Source organism: Trichechus manatus, unplaced genomic scaffold (genome assembly GCF_000243295.1).
Source record: "Trichechus manatus latirostris isolate Lorelei unplaced genomic scaffold, TriManLat1.0 scaffold00048, whole genome shotgun sequence".
Taxonomy (NCBI): domain Eukaryota; kingdom Metazoa; phylum Chordata; class Mammalia; order Sirenia; family Trichechidae; genus Trichechus; species Trichechus manatus.
In genome coordinates, this window is record NW_004443984.1 from 17166091 (window position 1) to 17190985 (window position 24895).

At 52.3% G+C, this 24895-nt stretch overlaps 1 protein-coding gene across 3 annotated transcripts in view; it reads right to left on the bottom strand.

Moving 5' to 3' along the window:
* TNFRSF1B (TNF receptor superfamily member 1B) overlaps window positions 1-24895 on the bottom strand; it is a 44816-nt gene that overhangs the window by 13300 nt on the left and 6621 nt on the right. For all 3 annotated transcript variants that reach the window (XM_023732183.1, XM_023732182.1, XM_023732184.1), the window contains exons 2-8: window positions 8046-8151; window positions 5948-6076; window positions 5296-5445; window positions 4696-4789; window positions 4183-4298; window positions 3580-3657; window positions 2990-3024 (exon numbers count right to left, since the gene is read on the bottom strand). In XM_023732183.1, the coding sequence (XP_023587951.1) occupies window positions 2990-3024; window positions 3580-3657; window positions 4183-4298; window positions 4696-4789; window positions 5296-5445; window positions 5948-6076; window positions 8046-8151 (708 nt within the window). The remainder of the gene's footprint in view (window positions 1-2989; window positions 3025-3579; window positions 3658-4182; window positions 4299-4695; window positions 4790-5295; window positions 5446-5947; window positions 6077-8045; window positions 8152-24895) is intronic.

The following is a 24895-nucleotide window of genomic DNA, read 5'->3' on the forward strand; positions in this document are numbered from 1 at the left end:
GAGGGTTATTCACTAACTAGATAGTAGACAAGTATTATCTTAGGTGAAGGGAAGGACAGCACACACTACAGGGGAAGTCAGCACAATGGGACTAAACCAAAGCTAAGAAGTTTCCTAAATACAATCAAACACTTAGAGCGACAGAGTAGCAGGGGTAGAGGTCTGGGGACCATGCTTTCATGGGACATCTAGGTCAACTGGCATAACAAACCTTATTAAGAAAATGTTCTGCATCCCACTTCGGTGAGTAGCATCTGGGGTCTTAAAAGCTTGCAAGTGGCCATCTAAGATGCATCAATTGGTCCCAACCACTGGGAGTAAAGGAGAATGAAGAACACCAAAGACACAAGGAAAGTAGTAGCCCAAGAGACAGAAAGGGCCACATAAACCAGAGACTTCATTCAGCCTGAGACCAGAACTAGATGGTGCCTGGCTACCACCAATGACTGCCCTGACAGGGAACACAACTGAGAGTCCCTGATGGAGCAGGAGAAAGGTAGGGTGCAGAACTTAAATTCTAGTAAGAAGACCAGACTGAATGGCCTTCCTGAGACTGGAAGAACCCTCAAAGCATGGCCCCTGGATTCTCTATCAGGCCAGAACTAAAACAATTTCCGAGGCCAACTCTTCAGACAGGGATTGGACTGGACTGTGGGATATAAAGTGATACTCGTGAGGAGTGTGCCTCTTAGCTCAAGTATATACAAGAGACTAAACAGGCAGCTTCTGTCCAGAGGTGAGATGAGAAGGCAGAGATAGTTAGGAGCTGGTTGAATGGACATGGGGAATCAGGGGTGGGAAGGAGGAGTGTGCTGTCACAGTAAGGGGAGAGCAATTAGGGTCACATAACAATGTATGCATAAATTTTTGTATGGGAGACTAACTTGAAATGTAAACTTCATTTTAAACTGCAACAATAAAAAAATAAGAAAGAAAAAAGAATTATCCCACCCAAAATATCAGTAGTGCTGAGGCTGAAAAACCCTGCCCTAGCAGAACAAGGGACATGGAGGAAGTGCCTCAGACTTGGCTTCCCCATCTGTAAAACTGTGTAAAAAAAACCTGCCCTGCCTACCAGGCATGGGGCTGCGGCAGGCACTGTGTACTGGCTCCACCCAATACCCATTCCCAGCCCCTATCCCTCGTCCTCCTCCATCATAAAACCAAACCAGCTGCCATTCAGTGATTCTGACTCGTGGTGACCCCATGAGTGTCACAGTAGAACCATGCTTCACAGAGTTTTCAATGGCTGATTTTTCAGAAGTAGATCACCAGGCCTTTCTTCTGAGGCACCTATGGGTGGACTTGAACCTCCAACCGAGCATGTTAACCATCTGCACCTCCCATAGACTCCCTCCTTCACCGTAGAGGCTAGGAAAGCAAATCACTCACTTTCGCAGCCTCCTTTGCAGCTAGGGTGGTCACATGACACGGTTCTGGCCAATGAGGTAGAAGCAGAAGTCTGCCTAGGACTTCTGGGAGAGTGTCTGATTTACTGATAAATGGCTGGCCTGGCCATTTCCCCTTCTTCCTGCTTTGAATTTGGAGGTCACATATGAAGCGGTGGTTACCATCTTATGACATGAAGCCACAAGCAAGAGGACAAAAGCCAGTACACTAAAGACGGCAGAATCTAAGGTCCTACTGGCATCGTGAGAAGGTGGGGGTGAATCCATGCCAGCAGCTCTCAGCACCTGAACTTTTGGGTATGAGAACAATAAAGCCCTTTTGTTTTAAGTCACCTTAGGTTTTATGTTACTTGCAGCCAAATGCCTTCCTGGTGGAGAATTCATGAAATACGATGTCAGCATCATTTCTAACAAAAATTCTTCACAGATGCTAATACATAAAACAGATCAAAGGTGAGCTACTTTGATTGAAGTGGAGGAGGACTCAGGGCCCAGCCACCCAACCTCCACCTCAGCCCCCACAGATGACCCTCCAGGACTCTTCCATGGAACACCAGGTTACCCTGGAACTCAGTTTGAAAACCACTGCTCCATAATTAAGTGCTTTGTAAACCCAATGGGGATGATGAGTATTGTTGCCAGCTAAGTGGATGGCACAGTGGTGTAAGCTGGGCTGAGCAGATACTGTTGTAGGCTGCCATCAAGTCAGACCCCAACTCATGGTGACCCCATGCACAACAGAACGAAACACTGCCTGGTCCTGTGCCATTCCATAATCAATTGTGGATTGGACGATTATGATTAATAGGATTTTCACTTGCTGATTTTAGGAAGTAGGTTGCCAGGCCTTTCTTCCTAGTCTGTCTAAATCTGGAAGCTCCACTGAACCCTATTCAGCATCAAAGCAACACACAAGCCTCCACTGACAGATAGGTGGTTGCTATGCGTGAGGTGTGTTGGCCAGGAATCAAATCCAGGTATCTGCATGAAAGGTGAGAATTCTACCACTGAATCGCCAATATCTGTGCAGACACTATACCTATTGCTGTCGACTGACTCATGGCGATCCCATATGTGTCAGAGTAGAACTGTGCTCCAGAGGGTTGTCAATGGCTGAGTCTTCAGAAGTAAATCACCACCCCTTTCTTCTGAGGCACCTCTGGGTGGACTCAAACTGTCAGCCTTTCAGTTAGCAGCCGAGCATGTTAACCATCTGTACCACCCAGAGACTCTGAGCAGACACTACCCCCATTTAATGGTGAGGAAACAGAGTCACTCAGCAATTTCATGTCTGCCCAAGGTTACGATGCAAGTCTGTGGCCACGTGCTGGCCACTGACACTACTACCTCCTCTGCTCCCTGACGTGGCATTTCATGCTCACAGTCTCTTTATCCCATAGAGGGTGGCCCCAAAACCCAAGGACAGGCCCTGGCTGGCCTTTACTCAGCTTCCCCAGGGCTCTGCACACAGCACACTGCCTGACACTGGCTAGACCAACCTACCGAATTCACCACTTCCCACAGAACACCCTGGCCCACCACAAAGCACGCTGAGTAGGGGAAGGCAAAGGGACACTCACCACCTTGGCTTCTCCGCGCAGGCAGGAGGGTTTCTCTGCAAAGAGACGGGGACGAGTCAGGGAGAGCAACTTCCCTAGGCATGTCTGTTCTCAGTAGGAGGGCCACGTGGGCCTGAGCAGAACCAGGGGAGTGGGCCCAGCCCGGGATTCGGGGAGGTGCAATTTCCTACCAGACAATGTGAGCCGTGCCACCACCACCCACCTCTCTGGTTGGGCCACCACTGTTCCGCTCCCCCTACGCCCCTGCTCCCACCTCCTCATCTTTGCTCCTGGCATGCCCTCTGCTTAGGATGCCCTTCCTTCCCTGCACACTGTCTGCCATCTTAGTCATACCCGGCTCCGTGATCTTGCTCCAGAAAGCCCCTGGACAATCATCCTGAACTCCCACCTCCTTTGACGGCCCTGATCGCATCTTGCCTTTTAGCAAGAACTTTGTGGGAATGCCTCCACCCCCAGAACAGGGACTATGGTGTCCAGCGCTGTCTGACTCATGGGTGGCACCCAGTGCAGACTCACAGAAGGCACTCCGACACGCTTACTGAATAAAGGGGTGAATAAGCACACACAGGAAGGCAGGAACGGCATCTTACTTTTCCTCCGGGTCATGATGACGCAGCTCACCAGCACTATGATGACCAGCCCCAAGGCTGTCACGCCCACAATCAGTCCTAGAAAGTAAAGTTCAGTATGGCTGCAGGGAACAAATTTGGATGTCGCCAAGGGCCAGGCAGGTCAGAGGCCAGGCAGGTAACTGAATGACCACAGATGGCCGCAGCTGTTGTGGGGAGGGGCCAGTCCAGTCTAGAGGCTCTCAAACTCAATTACAAAACAAACACATAAAAAACGGTGTCCCAAACAAAACGCATCTGTTGGCCAACTCCAACCTGAGGGCCACCGGTTTGAGACCTCTGGCCTGATGTTATCCGAATCCCAAAGAGAAGTTGTGGAGGTGACCTAGCCCAGCCCTCTGTCATGGTGACTCATGGCCCACAGGCAGGATCCCATCTCCACTGGAGGTGAAACGCTGACCGCCATCTCTACCCACCCAGGGATTCTTGGTGACAGCACTGGATCTGGGAAGGAGACCAGTCTGCTGTTCCCTGTATCCCAGGACAGAGAACAGGGTCTGGCCGATAGCAGGTTCTCACAAAGACCACATGAATGAATGAATGAATGAGTCCTCTGTGACTTACCGATTGGAAGAGCAATGTTGTTGGGGGCTGGCCCCAAGGCCACTGTCAGGGCAGGGGCCAGAGACCCACAGACTGTGTCCATGCTTGCGTTGCCAGGGATGGCCACGGAGCTACAGCTGAGGGAGGAGGAGGCTTGGTCAGGAGGCAACAGAGGACAGAGTGGCCAGAGTGGCTGGGCCATTCATGGGAGCCAGGCCAGTGGGCAAGGGTCCCAGTGGCCAGGATGGGAAGTGAGTGTATGGGCCACACACTCTCTCAGGAAAGTCCTCTCCTGTCCCTCCTTCACTTCTCCCCATGCACTCCACCTGGTCTTGACCTCCCCATGTGCCCCACCCTCAGACCCACCCAGACCAGGCATGGGTGGGTGGTAGACAGCTCAGTAATGCCTCAACCCAAGGAAGTGAATGGGGGGATTTCAGGCACTGTGGCATGGCTGCTCTGTGGCCGAGACCCTACAGTCCCACAAGGAAACCACTCCCCACTCCTCCAGTAGCAAAGGACTCAGCCACTCACTTCCGATGAGGCCTGCACGGGTCTTTGGACGAAGTCGTGTTAGAGAATGTCCCCGGGGCACAGGGAGTGCACACCACGTTCGATGTTGCAGTTCCTTCAGGTGAAAAAGTATGACCTGTCACTAACTTAAAACTTCATGGGGCAGGTGGGCCTTGGCACTGGAGCCCTAGGGGAGGCCCAAGGTGCCAAGGACCTGTCTGCACCTCCACCTCTCAACACACACACACACACACAAACCACACACATACACACATGCACGCACTCACATATGGCTGGGTGGAGTTTGTCCTTTGGCCAATTCTGGTGACTTCCTGGACTCCTGGATCACATGTGTCTACCTTCCCACGGTATCCCCTGACTTTCTAGTAGCTTAGGGCTCAGTCTGATCCACCTCTGGATCCCCAGGGCCTAGCACACAGAGTATGCCTAATCAGGAGTGCTGAGGGAAGAATGAATGGTGGACGGATGGACAGATGGATGGGTAGCGAGCACCTGGCCACCCCTGACCACGCTCCCAGGATGGGCTGATTGACGGATGCCCGTGACTTCACATGGATGCCATGATGGGGGTCCCCAAGGACGGCCGGCCCTGGCCCATACCTTGTTTGGCCACTCCAAAGCTGGGTAGGCACTTGCGCAGTGGCACACACAACTGGCACCCCTCCTGCCTCCTCAGCATGCAGTACCAGCCTGACCTGCAGGTACAGATGCGGTTCTGTTCCCGAGTGCAGGATTGAACTTCCTCCTGGTCTAGAGGAGCAAGAGCGCAGCCCAGGGTCACTTCTGCCGCCACCGCCCTGCCCACTGAGACTCCCCACTCTGCCCTCCCAGCCAGCCCGGCACTCCAGAAAGCTCTAATGTCCAGGAGGCGGGTGGACAGCCCTCAGTATGGTGGCAAAAAGAACACTGGGCACGAAGTCCCAAGGCCTGCTGTCTTGTTCCAGCTCTACCACGGCATGAGCAAGCCACGTCTGCTCTCCGAGGCACAGTGTCTCCAACTCTAAAATGAATACAGTTCCTCCCTCCCACCCGTGCCTGCCTGCCCCACGGGGCTTTAGGAAGATTCAGTGAAACAGAGGATGAAAATGCCATTTGTAAATAGTAAAGAGCTGTGCCCACGAGGACAGTCAACCCTGGAGCATGGAGACCACTGGCCTGGAGTAGCCCCAGCTGGATCTCAGATAAGGGGCTGGAGTGCATGGTGGCCAGGGGAGGATGCTGCAGACCACCCCTCCCTCTGGGGCCCACTCACCGGAGCTGCATCGGGAGCTACAGCTCAAGCATTTGGAGACCCAGTTGCAGAGCTGGGTGTATGTGCTGTCCTCGCAGGGGGCACACACGGTGTCTGAGGTCTTGGTGCAGAAGCTTTGCACGAAGTGACCTGAGAAAGCAAGGGCCAAAGGTTCAGGGAGCGAGGCTTCTTCCAGGTCCCTGGGCCCATCCACTGTTCCCAGAGTCCCAGAGTACTCAGGCCTAACTGGGGAGGCTCCTGGATGGAGTTCCAGTTCCTCCATTGACTCACTTTAAGCAAGTCCCCGAACCCTCTAGACTTAAGAGCCACACAGGTCTGAACTCTAATCTCACATCTGTCATGTGTCAGTTGTTACTCTCTCTCTGAACCCCCACTGCACATAAAATATCTTCCCTTCTGCTCTTCCCAGATGCCTGAAATTCCATCATTGGAAGCCTAGTATCAGTCAATCACACTTTAGTGAGAACTAGTCTGCCAGCTCCTTTCTTCTTTAGAGTTGGCTAAAATTTTCCACCTGTGGGTATGAACTATAGAGAAAGAAGGCAGTCAGGAATGTAGTCCTTAGGATCCTGTCAAGGATGAGAATATGGGACTACTGAAGGTATGGAGAAAAGACAAGCCAGGGGATGGGAGAACACCAAGGCACACCTTTAAGGAGTTTATTCTCCCAAGTCCCATCCCCATTCCCATTCTGCCATGTTCACTTCTCTACTAAATTAATAACTTCTTAAACTAATAACTTAATAGAAAAAAGAAGAGTCACTTCCCCTGGGGTCTCTTAAAATGGCTGAGAGAAGTGATAGGTATACATGTGCCCACCCACGTCTCAGGCCAATGGCTCAAACCCACCATTGGCTTCCTGACTCTTGCAGAATAAAATCTAAACTCCTTGCCGTGGCCCCTACTTACCTCTTCCTCCTCATCTCCTACCATGCCCCTCTTCACTCACTCTGGGTCATACATCCTGGCCTTGCTATTCATCAAGCCCACCAAATAGGCTCCCACCTCAGGGCCTTTGCACTTGCTGTTGCTTCTGCCTGGACTGCCATTCCCCTGTATTTCTGCACCACTTGCTCTATCACCTCCTTCAGGTCTCTGCACAAACTGTCACCTCCCTGGCCACCCCACATAAAACACGTGTCCACTCCATCTGTCTCTATCTGCCTTACCCTGCCTTGTTTTCTTCACTGCACTTACCACTCTCTGATATGACCAAAATTCCTTTCATCTACGGAAACCCTGGTGGCATAGTGGTTAAGAGCTACGTCTCCTAACCAAAAGGTCAGCAGTTCCTTGGAAACTCTACGGGGCAGTTCTACTCTGTCCTATAGGGTCGCTATGAGTCGGAATCGATTCGATGACAATGGGTTTAGTTTTTTTTAATTTCATCTATTAGTTTATTTTCCCTCCATTAGAATGCAAGCTCCATGAGGACTTTCCTGTTCTCTGTTGTACTCCCAGCACTTAGAACAGTGCCTGACACACAGTAGGTGCTTTCTAAATATTTGAATGTATGAATAAATGGATGGATAGATGGCACTGGGATGGGCCACCTGGCTCTTCCAATTGAGGCTAAGCCTCAGGTCTGCCATCTGTGAAATGGGTACACATTCACTGATTCAGTCAAATATATACTATGCACTTGCTATGTGCCAGGCATTGTGCCAGGTGCTGGGGTTTCAGTGGGGGACAAGACACAGTTCCCATCTTGGAGGAGCTCATAGTGGTGGGTGGGGGGGGGTGACAGGAAAGTAACCAGGCGATTCTTGCACAGTGTGAAAAGAGCTGCAATGGGGGACACCAGGGGCCAGTGGGGGTTCCAAGGAGGCAGTGTAGAACAGGCTTCCCAGAGGAGGGGACAGCAAGCTGAGGCCTAAAGGATGAATGGGCATTAAACAGGAGAAGGGAGTTGAGGAAGTGTGCTAGGCAGAGAGAACAGCATGTCCAAAGGTCCAGAGGCAAGCCTGGGGCCAGTTGCTGGAACTAGAGTTCAGTAAGAAGCAAGGGCTCTGCTGTGCCGGCCCAACCCCTCCAGGGTACCAGTCTCCAGAGGCCCAGCCTGGCCCGAGGGTCGGGGCCCCAGTGACTGGCTTCTTACCAGGTGGACACATGCTGCAGTACATCTGGGCTCTCTTGTCATAGTACTGTCTCGGCTGGCACTGTGTCCCATTCCCAGACTCCGGGGCATAGGTGGGATGTGCAGCCTGGAGGGGAGAGGGAAGGACAGCCATCAGCATGGTCACCCCTGGATTCCACCCCAACTGAAGCCCAAATTCCCAGCCTGCAAATGCCGGGACTCCATTGATGTCAGGATTTCTCCCTTTTGTAGGGAGGGAGGGAGAGAAGGAGCTCCCGCCTTCTTTTGTCTTCTCTTCCCCTCCTCTCAGTGTAGCCCGCAAGGTCAGAGGGAGCACAGATGGCTTTAGGTAGCCTTCTCCACTGCTGGGTGGCTCCTAACCCACGACAGGGCAGGTGTGGGGCCATGAATCTGCCCAGCAGGCAGTCTTCGTCCCAGAGAACCAAGGGCCTCAGCACAAAGTAGCCCTCTGCCTAGGATGTCCCCCCTCCCCTCCTGCACCCGGCAAACTCCCCTTCTTCCTTCAAGCTGAATGTCGCCTCCTCTGGGAAGCTCTCCCTGACTCCTCCGGGCTGATGTAAGCTCCCCCTCCTCTGTGCTCTCTGTGAACACTGGATATGCTCCATTCTAAAAATCATTCCATGGTTCTGAAATGGCTTACGTGCCTGTGTCCTGGCCCTGCATGGGTGCATATGCACACACATGTGCGTGCGTACACACAGGTCTGCGGTGCTAAGAGGGCAGAGACGCCGGCCTCATTACCTCGGATCCTCAGCCTCTGACATAGGGCCCTGCAGAGCTGGTGCTCGGTAAATGAGTGTTTGTTGAGAATGACTATTAACATTTACTGAGCACTTACTAGGAATCAGGCATGGTTCTGAGTGCTTCAGATGCTCTCAGCCATGGGTGCTGTTGGACCTCTTTACCGGCAGGTGCACCCACCCCCTAGTTGCTGTCGGTGTTGGCTGATAATAGTTCCCATAGCTGGAAGGCAGCCCATGGCCTCCAGGAGGGACCCATGCTGTGATACAATTCACTCCCAGAGCCCCCATGGGATCAGGCTGAGGCTGTCGTCAGCCGACACCACACCCTTGCTCGGCTCCTCCACCACTCTGTCTGGTTGCCCTCACTCACCCCAAAAATCCCCACCTCAGGCTCTACTTCGAGAAGCTTCGACCTAAGACAAGTGTGTGATCTCAGCAAACCCTCCCAACAACCTAATGAAGAAAGTTACTTTCCTATGGCCAAACTTGCAGAGTCAGTAAGTGGCGGAGAAGAATTCAAGCCCAAATCTGTCCGATGCCATGGCTCGTCATCTCAGCCACTGTGCTTTATGCCTCCATGAATCAACAAACAGCAATGAATGAAAAGAAAGGAGGAGAGAGACAAAAAGCAACACACAGAAGGAGCAGAACTGAAAAGAATGACAAAGAGTTCTCCTCCCTCGGGTCTCAGTCGGACCCTCAGAGGGCACAGAGGGCGGGCAGCTGACAGTCACCACTGTGCCTGTCCCAGGACCCCTAGCCACACACCCTTGAAACCTGCATTCCTCCTTAAAGATGTGGGCTGGAGGTCCGGGCCCTCTGGGATGAGCATTAAGCCACCTATGCATGTCTGTGAGGTCCCTGAGTAACACAAACAGTTTGCGCTCAACTACTAACCTAAAGGTTGGCAGTTCGAACCTAGCCAGCAGTTCTATAGAAGAAAGGGCTGGTGATCTGCTTCTGTAAAGATTACAGCCAAGAAAGCCTTATGGAGCAATTCTACTCTGTAACACATGGGGTCACCATGAGTTGTAATCAACTCCATGGCAACGGGTTTGATTTTTTGGTTTTGGCACAGCTGTGAGCATGTTCCAAGCAGGTATATTCATTTGTAAGCACACGTGGGCTTACACACACACTCAGTCTCACAGACTGTCCCCCTCATAATGACCAGAGCAGCAGTTCCAGGAGGGTAGAGTTGCAGGCTGGGTCTTGCCTCATTAAATCCCCAGCTACAAACACAGTGCCAGGTCCACGGTCAGTACAAGCTCAATAAACCTTTACTGAACAAGTGATGAGGACTCTCCCCTGACGAGGGAAGAGAGAGCACAGCCTCTGGAGTCAGAGACCTGGCCTCAAATCCTCATTCCACCACTTACCAGCTGTTTGGCTTTGAGCAACTGTCTTAACCTCTCTGAACTTTAATACCTAATACAGAGGAGCAGGGAATATTCTCAAAATATTTAACAACCAGCACAATATGGACTGACCAGTCACCCTGGACAAACCAATCAGAACAGATACCACCACAACTCTGGGTACGGCTGGGCCAGCACAGACCTGGCCAAATTTTGGCCCTGCAAAGGAGGCGATTATCCAAAATCCGAGGTGGGTTCCCTTTGCCCTCTCCTTCCTCCTCCACAGCTCTGTCTGGGAGTCTGGGCAGGCTGGGCTCCTGGCTGGCCCCTGCAGGGAGTGACCAGTCAGCCCGGAAACCCAGCCATCTCCCCTGCTCAGCTGCACGCAACATGTTGTCAACAGCAAGAACCCATCAGGGGAGACGTCCAGAGGGCCTAGGGGTTCTGCTGCCGGGCAATGCATGCCTCTCAGAAGCCCCAGCCTCTTCTAGCCCCATGGCTTTGCCCGAGCTGTCTCCTCCACCTGGTATGGCCTCCTGCTTCCTCTGACAAATTCCTTTTATTCTTTAAAAGCCCTTCTCAGACAGTGCCCCCTCTCTGAAGGCTTCCCTGCCTGCACCCCACCCTGAGTGAGTCCCTCAGATCCGGCATCTCAGACACTCCTCTGAGCAGACAGGCTGCCACCATTCTACTTGCTGTGGCTGCAGCCCAGGGTGGCTCTGCTGTTGCCCCAGGGCCTGCATGTAGCAGGCGATCAGGTTTCGCTGATCTAAGCATGGGCTCCTTTGCAATTGTCACTTCCTGGAGGGGTCTGTCCCCAGTGCCAGGCCATGAAGCCCAACATGGATGCACCCCACCTGGCCTGCCTCTGAGGCCCATCACCCACCCCCACCCCAGACCCAGCACCAGGGCTAAACCCCAAGACAGTCAGTTGGGTGAGCTTGGTGGAGACATAGGTGGCTGGGAAAGGGAAGTGGAGATCATTTTGCATAGCAGAGTCCAAAAAAGTTAACTTCAACTTCCTTCTGGACTGTAAGCTCACATGCACATGTGTACACAGGCATGCACACATGCCCATGCACACGTGTACACACACCTGTGGGCATACATGCATACACATGCACGCAGACACACACAGGCACACGTCTGCACACACGCATGTATGCTCACGCAAATGCCCCCCGCCACATGCTCCATCTCAGGCCTTCTTTCCTCCCAGGCTGGTCCTGGAACAGGCTGCCAGGCACCCTTGGCAAAGGGCAAAGCAAGGGTTTAGGACCCCTTATCTGACCTTTCACAGTATGTGGGAGGGGGCACTGTCTGTGTCTAAAGCACCTGGGGTGCCCATCCCTAATGTAGACTCCTACCTACCTAAACAGAGGCAGAACCTCAAGGGGGGTGGGCATAGGAAGCTATACTGAACAAACAAAACAAAAGCAAACAAACAAAAATCGCCCCCGGTGATTATGATGCTCCAAGGCTGGCACCTGTGGACAGAGCAAGATGACTGGGGGGCGCATGTGGAGGAGACTGGGTGATGATAAGGCTGGGGCTGATCTGAGCAGCCCTGTCGGCTAGAAGCCACCATCCACACAGAGGAACTGTCCCTTCTGCAGCTTCCCCCGCACACACCATTCAACGGAATAGAAACTGGGGCCAAGGGTCTGTCTGACCCCTAAGCCCCCAAAACAAGCCTTCCCTGGAGGCCTCTGCAGTGTAGCTGCATCAGGCTGGGAGTTTCCCAAGGGAAGGGGCTGTGCCTCCCCGCTCCGATGGAGCACCCCCCAGGTGCTGCCTCCTTCCCATCAGACAGCATCCCCAAGGGTGGAGAGGGACTGTGCCTCCTTCCCTTGCAGACCCCTGCCCAGCAAAGTGGCCACACAAGTCTTATCGGAACCTTACACCCTCGGTGGGACGGCGGGCACTGTTTTGTACCACGAGTACCCTCAGCGGTAGCTAAGGGCGCTCTCACTCATAAGGACCATGAAAACCGCAGGGCCAGGGCAGCCTCCAGGAGGGAAGAGAAGTCTTCGGCCCCCACCCCGGGGGGGTGGTCTGGCAGAGCAGAACTCTGGGGTGACCTGGGGCAGCATTTCCTGTCAGGGTTCCGAGGGCCTGATGGGAAAGGGCCCTGCTGCGGCCAAGTTTGTGCTCTTGCGCCACTCATGGGCAGAGAGGTCCTGGCCACCAAAGGCAGGCAGCTGGACCACCAAGGTCCCCTATCCCCCGTCTGCAGACCCCGGCCTCCCAACCCTCCTTCTAGCTGCTTTTCCATCTGCAGCTTCGGTATGAACAGCAGCCTTCCCTCCACTTCCTCCGGCTGCCCCACATAGCTCTAGCCCCAGCAGCTGGCAGAGGGGTCAGCCCTCCCTTGAGCAATCCTGAGGCCTGTTTATCCTCTTGGACAAGAAAAAAAAACCCACAGCCCTGTCATGGCTAAACAATGAGGAACAGAAAGCCCCTCACCAAGCAAGCAGAACAAAAGGTCACTCCCTACAGTGTGCAGCTCCCAAGAGCAGAAGCTGGGCCCAAACCACAGCCCTGGGACCTGGGCCCAGGTCACCGCAGGGACCACGCAGGCAAGCCGCCTCTGGGAAGCACTGGGCCATGGAAGCCTCCAGAAACTTTGCATTGAGTTGGAAAGGCTCAGACTCACTCCCCACCCCAAAGAGGATCTCTGATTAGCAGTTTAAAATGAGGAAATAAACTGAATAGCACGGGATTCACTCAGCATGTTTAACAAACCCAATCTTTCAAAACATAGGGTCCCCAGATGAATATTTGGAAATAGTTGATGAGAGTTAACCGCTCATTTAACAGATGGGGAAGCTGTGGTCTGGTGGTGGGAGGTGGAATCAGGGAATACACACATAAATAGATAGAAATCTGTCCTTGGGTCTAACAAATCTGTGAGGTAGGTCTGACTATGCCCATTTCACAGAAGAGAAAATCAAGGCAGAAAGAGATGAAGCCACCTCCCTGGGTCTCCCAGAGACTTTGGACCATTCCAGGGCCTTGTTGGTGGCAGGCTGCTAGGGGATTGGGCACAGCAGACCCTCACCTGACCACAGGCCCCAGAGCTGCCTCAGACCACCGTCCATAGCCCCTATGTCCTCTCCTTAACTTTGGGCTCACTCCTCCTCAGACAGGAGGCACCTGCAGTTAAGAGTAGCTAATACGTACTGGGAGTCCCTGGGAAGTGCAAATGGTTAACACACATGGTTGCTAACCGAAAGGTTGGAGGTTCAGTCCACCCAGAGGCACCTCCAAGGTCTGACAGTCTACTTCTGAAAACTCAGTCCTTGAAAACCCTTGGAGCACAGTTCTACTCTGACACACATGGGGTTGCCATGAGTTGGGGTTGACTGGACGGCAACTGGTTACTGATGAACATGTATTGAGTACCTACTACATCCCAGGAGACTCTACATGCTAGACTCAATGTGTGACACAGTCTTCTCACCTGCCCTGTGAGGGCGGAACTCCTACCATTTCCCAGATGCTCAAACGACTTGCCAAAAGCCACAGCAGGAGAGTCCACACTCCTGACGCTGCCTATTCTTTTTTTTTTTTTTAATTGTACTTTAGATGAAGGTTTACAGAACAAACTAGCTTCCCATTAAACAGTACACATATTGTTTTGTGACACTGATTACCAACCCCATGACATGTCAACACTCTCCTTTCTCGACCTCGGGTTCCCTATTACCAGCTTCCTGTCCCCTCCTGCCTTCTAGTCCTTGACCCTGGGCTGGTGTGCCCCTTTAGTCTTGTTCTGTTTTATACGGCTGTCTAATCTTTGAATGAAGGTGAACCTCAGGAGTGACTTCATTACTAAGCTAAAAGGAGGCCATACTTTTGGGGTTTCTCCAGTCTCTGTCAGGCCAGTAAGTCTGGTCTTTGTGAGTTAGAATTTTGTTCTGCGTTTTTCTCCAGCTCTGTCCAGGACCCTCTATTGTACTGGTACCTCCTATTCTGCCTCCCTCCTCTTGGGGACACAAGCTTCCCCTCCCCCTCAACACAGACCAAAGACCCAGGACTCCAAGCTGAACAGCCTAGCTTCAGAACGCCTCCCCACCTCTCCACCACACAGTCTCTATCCCAGGCATGGGCTGTGTTTGCTACCCCCGGCTTTGAGTCCCGCCCCATCACCGCTCCAGGTTCTCAGCTTTGGCCCTCTGGGGAGGAAGAAAAACAAGGGGGTTAGGTTATTCCTTAAGCACCGACTTACTGTGTGCCAGGCTGAGCTGCAAGCACTCTATGGAATCCCACATCAACCCCAAAAAGTAGACATGCACGTGTCCATTCCAGGGCTCAGGGAGACCAAGTCACTTGTCTGAGATCCTCCAGGAAGAAGAGGTGGAGTTGAGGTGTGAGCCAGGCTGGTGCTCTTTCCCAGGAGAAACCTTGGTCTCCCATTCATCACGGCTGAAGGAGCTGGCTCCTGGGCTCCGCCTGATCCCTGGGTCCCTGCTACACCACCAGCCCCCAGTTATCCACCTCCAGTGCTGAGCTGGGGCCCAAGCTCTTGCTCCTTCTCTGTCTCCCTCACAACCCCCCAATCCCACTGCGGGGGACCCCTCTTGGTCCTAGGCCAACATCCTTTGACTAACTCTGACCTATTTTCCTTGGTGACCACTCAGGAACCTCAGAATAAGCCATCCAGTGGGCGGGGCCATTCAGCACCAGAGACCCAGCTCTTCCCAGAACTGCCATCTGGACGCTGGGCTCTAAGAGGGCCTGTTCTCAGCCAGGCAGCTCCTCAGTGGTAGGGCCAGGGCAGCCAAGGCCCAAAGGTAGGAATATGTGAGCCAGGAGGGTCGGATCAGCCCACTGTGGTGAAAAGGAGGAAGAGGCACAAAGAGACAGAGGCAGCATCCTAGAACTGGCAGGAGCCTTAAAGATCATCTCTACAACCTCTCGTTTTAATGGTGGAGGAAGTCAGGGGCAAAGGTGAACAAATTCATTCATTCATTCTTTCTACAAACATGTATTGCACACCTATGACATGCCAGACACTCTTCTATGTGTTGGGGATACAGCACTGAGTAATTCAAACTCCCTGCCCTCAGGAAGCTGATATTCAGGTGGGGAAGATGTATACATACATAGGATCAAATAGGAGGTGGTAATAAGAGCTAATAAGGAAAAAGCTATAGCAAGGTGTGGGACCAGGAGCAACAATGGAGAACATGCTTAGTGCGTTCAATGCACAGCCAGGAGGCCAATGTCACTGGACCAGAGCAGGGAAGGTGAGGAAGGTAGGAGACCAAAATAGCAGCAGCGGCACTGGCAGCAGGGGTGTCTCCTTATAAAAGCTTGAAGTTGGTACTATTATTATTCCCAAGTGACAGATGAGAAAACAAAGGCTCAAAAAAGGTTTCCTCGCCTCCAGTGCTGTGTTCCTTCGCTGACATCAAGCTGATATGTACATGTCTCCCACACCCCAGGAAGACTCGCATTCAACTCCCGGGTCTACCCCAAAAAGGTCCTTCCTCCCCACACTCAGTACACCTCTGCTCTGGATAGTAACCCAGCTTCTCTGTGCCACAGTTTCCTCACCTATAAAATGACAGCATGGGTTTACGTGATACTCCAGGCCCTTCCCCAATCTGGGTGCTATAAAAAGATGGTGTCAAAAGCCTGGCCTCCTCCCAATGCCTCAGAAGTACCAGGTATGTGGGCGGCCCACCCACACGGTAGATGGAAAATCTGAACGAGCTGGGAGGTGGAGGTGGGTGAGGTGGCGTGACTGAAGGTAGCCTGAGCAGATGACCTCCAGGAGAATGGGAGCAGAGGTGGCAAGGGCCTGACTGGGGGAAAGGGAGGGTGTAGTTTCCTGAAGACCAGATATGAACCTCACAGGAATGTGACCTTGTGTCGTCTCAAAGGGACTTTGCTCAAAAGGAACACTTGGAGAAGTGATGGAACCCCAAAATAAAGAGTCCAGGTGGTGGGTGGCCAGCCAGAAGACACAGTGTCCACATGAGGGGACATTCAGCAAAGTGGTGGTGAGTCCCTGAAGGAAGGTGAGCCTCAGAGGCCTGCCAAGGGCAAAGACGAGTCTTAACTGGTATAGTAAGGCTTACCTGGTAGGTCAGGTAGGTCCTCTCCTGCTTGCTGCTCCCTCTCCTTGTCACCCCCACCCCACTCTCACACTAGAAGGCTCAGAAACCTCAGCTAGCAAATGGGGGTGGGAATGAGCTTAGTTCAAGGTGGGGATGTAAAGAAGAAGCCAACCTGTCGCTTCCCCCCAGGCTTCCAGGCGGGAACAGCCTGAGCAGAGGAAGGAAAGCTCTTCAAAGGAAGCCCAGGATTCAGACTATGAAACAAAGCTCAAGGTTTGATGACACAATTAATGTCCCTGGGTGGTACAAACGGTTTACTCTCGGCTACTAACAGAAAGGTTGGTGGTTCAAGTCCACCCAGCTGTACTACAGAAGAAAGGCCTGGTGGTGGTCTGCTTCTGTAAAGATTACATCCAAGAAAACCTATGGAGCTCATTTCTACAATGTAATACATGGGGTAAAAACTGACTCGATGGCAATGGGTTTGGTTTTTTGGTTTATGACACAGTTGTTGCAAACAGCGGTGCTTAGAGGGCTTTTAATGATTCAAGCAGATTCATAGAGGCAGGGCATCCCCCAGCTTTTCTCTCAGGGGCAAGAAGATCCAGCTCAGGGGTTTGAAATGGGAAGTGGGGGCAGGGGAGGTGCTGTTTTCTATGGTCATCTTTTGCAGCCGGCTCTATTAACCAAATCAAAAACAACAACAGCAACAAAAACCCAGTTGCCATCAAGGGGATTCCGACTCATGGTGACCCCATGTGTGTTAGATTTGAACTGTGCTCCAGAGGGTTTTCATTGGCTGATTTTTCAAAAGTAGATCTCCAGGCCTTTCTTCTGAGGTGCCTTTGGGCGGACTCAAACCACCAAACCTTTCAGTTGGCAACCGAGCCTGTTAACCATTTGCACCACCCAAGCTCTCCATTAACAGTCATACACAATTCCAGGTATATGTATGTTTCCAGAAAGAGGGTCCATAGTTTTCTTCTGATTCAAAGAGGTCCGTTTGACCCAAAAGATTAAGAGCCCCTGAGATCAGGGATGTAAAGGTTTCCAGCTACGCATAAAATGCTATGCTCACAAGCAGTGTGGCCACTGGTTAAAAATATCGAGATTTGTGTCCTCTCCCTCTCCACGAAGGTCCCTTGGGGCCAAAACCTCTCAAGTATTAGGTCCCCCTCCCTCTGACTCCCTCATCACTGTCACACGCTGCTAAGTAGCATCTGGGGTCCTCAAACTGGGTCATCCCAAACCCCAGAGAGAGGAAACTTACCCTAGTATGGGCTAGGGCTGTGGCAAGCACTTTCTTTTACAGGCACCAAACCAAAAAACTCATTGCCATTGAGTTGATTCCGACTCACGGTGACCTTGTGTGTGCAGAGTAGAATTGTTCTGTAGGGTTTTCAAGACTGTGATCTTTCAGAAGCTGATCACCAGGCCTTTCTTCCCAGGTGCCTCTGGGTGGGTTCGAACTACCAACCTTTGGATAGTAGTCAAGTGCTTAACCATTTGCATCCCCCAGGAGGCCATCCCCAGCACAGCCTTGTGCTAAGAACAAAGATTACCCCCATTTTATAGATGAAGAAACTGAGGCTCAGGAAGCCATGTAGCCATTAAGGGGTAGGACCAGGGCAGTCATGCAGGTCTGTCGGATTCTGAGGTCCAGGTGAGCTCTTGGGGAATTGGGCAACCGTGGCCCAGCTGACTTCCTGTTCCCAGACCAAGACACTGTGAGGACCCCCAAGCCAGTGGCCTTGTCCCTTCCTTCTCCTATTTATAAATAGACAGTGAGAGAGAGGAAGGAAAAGAAGGGCAAGCCTAGGGAAGGAGGAAGAGGTGGTTACCCCAAGAGAGTGTCATTTGAAAGGGCTGAAACTGCGGCCCTGGCTGCTTTTCCTTCCACCACTAGACAGCATTCTTTCGGGTATTCGGAGCTTTTTTAATTTTGGGAGCCCCTCTTGGATGCCAGTACCCTTGGGAAAGGGTCACACTCTCAGCATCCCCAGGAGCACCCCTGGGGAGGGATCAGCTAGCTGCCAGCTGAGAGCAGGAAGGGGACGTGGTGGGAAGGAGGAAAAGTTTTGGCTCTGTGGAATAGTAAGTTCCCCTCAAACTTACACTTTCTTTTGGTGTCAGAGAGGATATTTGTCTTTTTTAATTTGGGGGGGGGGGCAGGGTGAAAACATACACAGCAAAACATGCACCAATTCAACAATTTCTACATGTACAATTCAGTAACACTGATTACATTCTTCAAGTTGTGCAACCATTCTCGATGTCCTTTTCCAAATCATTCCACCACCATTAACGTAAACTCACTGCCCTCTGAGCTTCTCATCTAACCTTTCAAGTTGCTGTTGTCAATTTGATCCCATATAGATAATTCTTTAAAAGAGCACAGTGTTCAAGGCAGGCATTCTTTACTAATTAAACTAAACTATTGTTTGGTTTAAATATGACTTCAGGGTATAGTTTCAATTTAAAGTTTAAAAGATTACCTCAGGGCAATAGTATGGGGGGAGGGGTTCAAACCTACACTTTTCACAGAGCTAGGACCCATAGAGAGTGTTCAGACCCAGGAGAAACACCTACTGTGTGCCAGACAGAGTGCTGGGCACATCCACATACAGTCTCTCATTTTATCCTTGCACCAACACAATGATGGGAGTATTACTCCATTTTACAGGTGCAGAAATAGAGGCTCTGGGAGATTCAATGCCATGTCCAAGCCCATGCAGCAGCAAATGGCTGACCAAGAGCTAGTCACAGCTACATCTGACTCCATGTCCAACCCTCTGACAATTTTATACCCTATGATCTTGTCCCGCTCCCTCATTTTACAGATGAGGGGCCTAGAAAGGGAGAGTGACTCCTCTGAGAACACACAGTGAGCAAGGCGCCAGGGGTTCGGGACTCTCTCAGACAACAGGGTCTCCAGGGCCCTGGGGGCAGATGCCACAGCTGTGGGAGGGGGCAGAGGAGTCTGCTCAATGACCTAAAGACCCTTACACAATGCACACCAGAAACCGTCTTCAAGCAATAGAGAAACCACATCATTTGCATGGCAGGTCCCTGGCCCCTGGGTGTGTGGTGGGAGGTTCTTAAGGCCTCAATCTTGGAGGGTTACAGGAGCCCCACGAGCTGGTGGGGTACAGCCACATCAGGCCAGGCCATCACAGCGACGACAGGCGAGGCAATGGAGGCTCGTCTGCCGTCACGGAGAGAAGCCACGTCTGCGTCAGAATGGACCAACCACATCACAGGCAGCGGACCGGAGGTGACACATCCCACTCGCCACCTGCTGCCTGTGATGTTGCTTCAGAAGTGAGCCAGGGGCAGACAGGAAGCCTGGGCGGGTATCCGGTTCTCTAAGCATAAAGGTAAAAAGATGTCTGGGTGTGGTCCCTTTACCCGAGGAACACCGCAAGCCCTCCCCATTCTCACACTCCAACAAGTCCTGTCAATACTGCCTCCTAAATCTCCCCCATGGTCCCCTTGTCATGGATTGAATTGTGTCCCCAAAAAATATCTGTCAACTTGGCTGGGTCATGATTCCCAGTATTGTATGATTGTGTACCATTTTATAATCTGATGTGATTTCCTTATGTGTTATAAAGTCTATCACTATGATGTAATAAAATGGATTAGCGGCAGTTATACGGATGAGGTCTACAAGATTAGATAGTGTCTTAAGCCAATCTCTTTTGAGATATAAAAGAGAGAAGCGAGCAGAGCACATGGGAACCTCACACCACCAAGAAAGCAGTGCCAGGAGCAGAGCGTGTCCTTTGGACCTGAGGTTCCTGTGCTGAGATGCTCCCAGACCAAGGGAAGACTGATGCATCACAAGGATCTTCCTCCAGAGCCGACAGGGAAAGCATTCCCCTGTAGCTGATGCCCGAATTTAGACTTGTAGCCTACTGGACTGTGGGAGAATAAACTTCTCTTTGTTAAAGCCATCCACTTGTGGTATTTCTGTTACAGCAGCACTAGATGACTAAGACACCTGTCCTCCCCACCCTCAGCAACTTTTGTCAGCTACAGCCTCCTCACTCTTGTCCCCAGCCTTCCATCCCTTTCCAGATGGGCCCGGAGCCACCTTCCTACCTCCAAGTCTGACCGTGCTTAAAAGCATTCTTTGGCTCTCACTGCCCTCAGGTGGGCGCACAGCCTCCTTAGCTTGGCACCTGGGCACCACGTGCCAGCGTCTCCACCTCATCTCACCTCCCCAGCATCGTCACCCTCACTGTCTAGAATACAGAACAGCATCTGGCTCCCTCCACCCTCCTCCACACCTTTACTCCTGCCACCCCCTCTATCCACACAGGGGTCCCCTGGCTCCTGGAGTGTGGCGGGACCCACCCTCCTCACAGGGCTCACTCTTAGCTTCTTTCAAAAGATCCCTCCATCATCACTGCCAGGAAACCTCTGAACCCCCAGATAGGGTCAGGGTGTGTTCTGGGGGCTCCAGTGGCAACCCGGGTATATCTCCTTCCTGCCCAAACCACCTTTTGGTTTAATTATCTGTTTCTCGTGTCTCTTCCTCTAGAATGAGCTCCTCACGGGCTTCCTCTGCACATCCTTGGATGAGCTCTGAGTCAGTCGCCAGGTTTTAATTCCAGTCCTGCCATTCACCAGCCTCAGTTCTGCCATCTATAAAATGGGAACAAAAAACAGTACCCACCTCATAGGGCTGTTATGAGTCACCGAGTCAACCGTATAAAGTGCTCAGTGCTGTGCTCAGCCTGCAGTTAGCGCTTGCTCACAGTTAACCGTTGTGTTTATTACTCATTACTCTACATCCAGCCCTGGGCATGGCCCACAGCAGGTGCCTAAGAGATGCTGGTTTGTTCAACAGAAGCAAAACTTCTAATTTCCGATTTGTTGAAATGAACTGGGGCTAGCATGAATAGAATGGGACAGGAAATGGGCTTACAAAGAAAGGGGAAGGGCCTCCCTGGTGGGGAGAGACTGAGCAACAGTTTTCAGATAAAAGCCCATCTCACCCACCTCGGGAGTCCCTGGGTGGTGCAAACAGTTAACACACTCATCTGCTTACTGCAAGGTTGGAGGTTTGAGCTCACCCTGAGGTGCCTCAGAAGAAAGGCCTAGCAACCTACTTCTGAAAACTCAGCCACTGAAAACTCTGTGGAGCACAGTTCTACTCTGCCACACAGGGGGTCACAATGAGTCAGAATTGACTTGACAGCAGCGAGTGGCGGCCACCTTGATAACCATTACATCTTGGCCAGGGTTTAAGCCCAGAGGTCTACAGCCCGACTACCTGGGGTCCAACCTTGGCTCTGCCCTTAGTGAGTTGTGAGGCCCTGAGTACACAGCTTAAACCCTGTGCCTCAATTTCCTCTGCTGTAAAATGGGGACAACAACAGGTGCTTGGTGCATATAATGCATCAGACCCTTGCCTGGCACCCAGGAAGCACCCGTGAATGTCAACTTGTAGCCCCCGGTTCACTGTACTCTCTCCTTTGTTTGGAGTGTCTCCTAGCTCCAATGGGAAATGACAAAAGAGGGGTACTTTTACCCCCACGTTTCAGGTGAGCAAACCAAAGCTGAGAGAGAGGCTTGAGGGGTCGCCAGGTGTGCTGGCAACACAGCCAGGCAAGTCCCCAGGAGTCCTGCTCCCAGTGCACTGGCACACGTTCTGTCTCACCTCTGAACTGGCAGAGTAAGCCAGCCCTACCCAGTCTCACGCTCACCCCAGTACGGCCACGGGTGACAGAGGCCAGGCTTGCCCTATGGCTGACCACGACAGCTCCAGGAATACCCAAGGCTGCCACTGACAAGGTCACTTGCCTCTAGATGTGGCAGAGCTGAGGCCAGAGGGCTCACCTCTTCTTCCTCTGTGCTACTGCCCCCAACCTAGGTTTGTGGTCCAGATCAAAGGCCTCCTCCTCCTCCCTGAAGCCTCTTGTCCTTTCCTTCTTGCTCTGCATCTACTCCCAGCCCAGAGCTCTTGTCTAACCCACTGCAACAGCCTCCTAATGGGCCTCCCTCCCTCCATTCTCTCCATCTCATCTGTCCTTCACACTGAGGCCTGACTGATCTTTCTAAAACACTGTCTGCTCCAGTCACTCCTCTGCTGAAAAACTATCAGTGGCTCCCTATTGCCTGACAGGAGGTAAGTGTGGTAGCTGAAAGCCTGGACTCTGGAGTAAAGATGCCTGGCTTTGAATCCAGACTTCCTACTTATTAGCAAGCAGCACTGAAGGAGTTTGTCTTCTTTTCATTTTTTTTTTTTAATCTTTACACGTCAGTCTTTTCATCTGTAAAATGGGACTGATAACAGTACATACCTCAAGGGGCTGTTGTGAGGATTTAATGAAAAAACACCTGTAAAGTGTTTACTAAATGCCCTCAAAATGATAGCTGCTATAATTTTTCAATATAACTGTCATTACTACGCCCATAAACTGGCCCCAAACCAGCTGACAGCCCCATGTGCCCTCACTGCCCCTAACAAACACTCTGCTCCAGTTAGGACTGTCCAGCCTTTGTCTCCTGCCATTGGTTCCTCCATGTCTTTCTCCACACCATTCCCCAACCTGGGATCCACACATCCCAGTCCTGCCCACCATTCCGAGCTCTGCGTTTTAGAAGGAGCCCTGCGCGGTCGTTTCTGGAGGAGGGCCTGGAGGGCAGGATGGGGTCAGGGTATCTATTGGTCAGGAGGGTGACAAGAAAGGATGAGGGCAGTGACCAATGGGCCAGGCCAGGATGGGAAGAAAGTGAAGCCATTAGCGGAGCGACAGTGGTTGGAGAGAATGGGGGAATCTCGCCACGGGGTGCGGGAAGGAAGGGTCAAGAGAGCTGGGAGGAAGTGACAGGAAGGAGTAGGACTTGGAGGTTGAGATTCCAGAGAAGCGGCAAATCGGAGGCCAATGATGGGGTCACCAGAGAGCCTGTAAGTTACAGACAGACATCCGGGCTATAGGTCAGCAGCCGGGAGGACAGACGGGGGCATCCAGGGAGTCCCACTAACTAAGGCACAGTCCACAGAGCCCTCCCCCAGAGAATCACTGTCAAGTCCAGAGCCAGGCAAGACCTGGGCCTTCTGAACCAGGACCACCTGCATACCAGAGCTGTACCCCAAACCTCACACGAAGTCACCTCTACCCCCTCCCTCCAGTCTGACACTTGCAGCCAAAGGATTCTAAAGCTGAGGTGAGGCTGGGGGTGAGTCCTTCCTAATTCCAATTTACAGATGAGGCAGCTGCAGTTTAGACAGGAGAAGGTCATCGGCCAAGTCCTCCGTGAGTCAGAGGCCAAGCCAGGACCGGGGCTCAGACCCCAGACTCGCAGCCCTGCACTCGCTCGGTCCACCCCTGCAGCCTCTGGCATCTCTTCTGAAAGGCATTTGGCAGCCCTCCCACAGTCAGGACAGCCCAGAAGATATCCAGCACACAGTCTGCCTGTCCCTAAATCCCCTTGCACTCTGGCTCATACCCCCAGGCCCACTCAATTTCCAGAACCGCGGCCATATCAGCCATGCCCACTGCAGGGCCAAGCTCAACTGAGCCAGACGGGTGGGCCACTGTCTGGATGGCAAAAGAAGGTAAACAAAACCCCATGGGGATTCCTGCCCGTCTCAGGTCAGAGTAGCTGGGTCAGTCCAGGGCCACGACACCAAAAGGAGACAGAGAGGAGCTTGCTAGGCCTCTCAAGGACAGCCAGCGCTCCTAAAAGGGATTCACCCCGTGGCCCTGCACGTCACTCTGCTGTCAGGTTTCCCAGCAGGACGTGCCCACTAGTGTCTGCTACCTCACGTGGAGGGCAGCAGTCCTGTCTATCTGAGGTCTGAGAAGTGGACTACAGCCTCCTCTCCCGGTATTCAACCTTTGGTGCTAACTAGCTGGCTAATGTGCCTTCTTACTTCAGTAAAGGATCAATAATCTAGTGTTCATAAACCTCCAGAGTTGACAGTCGGAGATTTAGTCTGTTTCAACCCCTGCTCCTCTGTAAACGGAGGCTCAGAGAGGAGGGGTGACTTGTTATAGTTCAACTGGAAAGCAGGGCCAGAGTCAAGACCAGCCCGGAGCTGGGCTCCTGGGACCCCACTCCACTCCCCTTGAGCATCCAGCATCCAGCATTGCTCACACCTGGCGGGGGGGGGGGGAGGTTGAAGGAAATTAACTCTTTCAAACCCCAGGTGGTAAAGAGGCACCTCCTCCTCCAGGGCTCACAGCCCAGGGCCCAAACCACAATGATGTCACCACCATCAGTGACATCACCACGTGCTGCAACGTGGTGGAAAAAGACCGTGCCCCAGAGGGGTGGGCTCCAGGCTCTGAGTCCCAGCCTAGCAGTCAGCAGCTGGGCAGGGAGAGATGAGCACCCCAAGATCTGGGCTGTAAAAGAGAACACAGGATTCAGAACCAGGCCAAGGGGCGTGTTCCCACCATTGGTGACATAAGGCTTCTTCGAGGAAACCATACATCTGCACAAGGCTTCCTCTAATCTGTGGGTTCCCAGACAGCAGGCCCTTCACTGCATGCTGACAGTGTGGACTTTCCCATAGTCTGGGGCCCCAAAGGGTCTGGGTTCTGAACTTGAAAAGGTGCTACCTAGGTGGCAAGGGGCCAGGAGGCAGGAATTCATGAACTCTGTGCTGCCCGAGGGTTCCAAGATGACAGGTGGCCAGGAATTACTGAGTCAAGGAAATAATT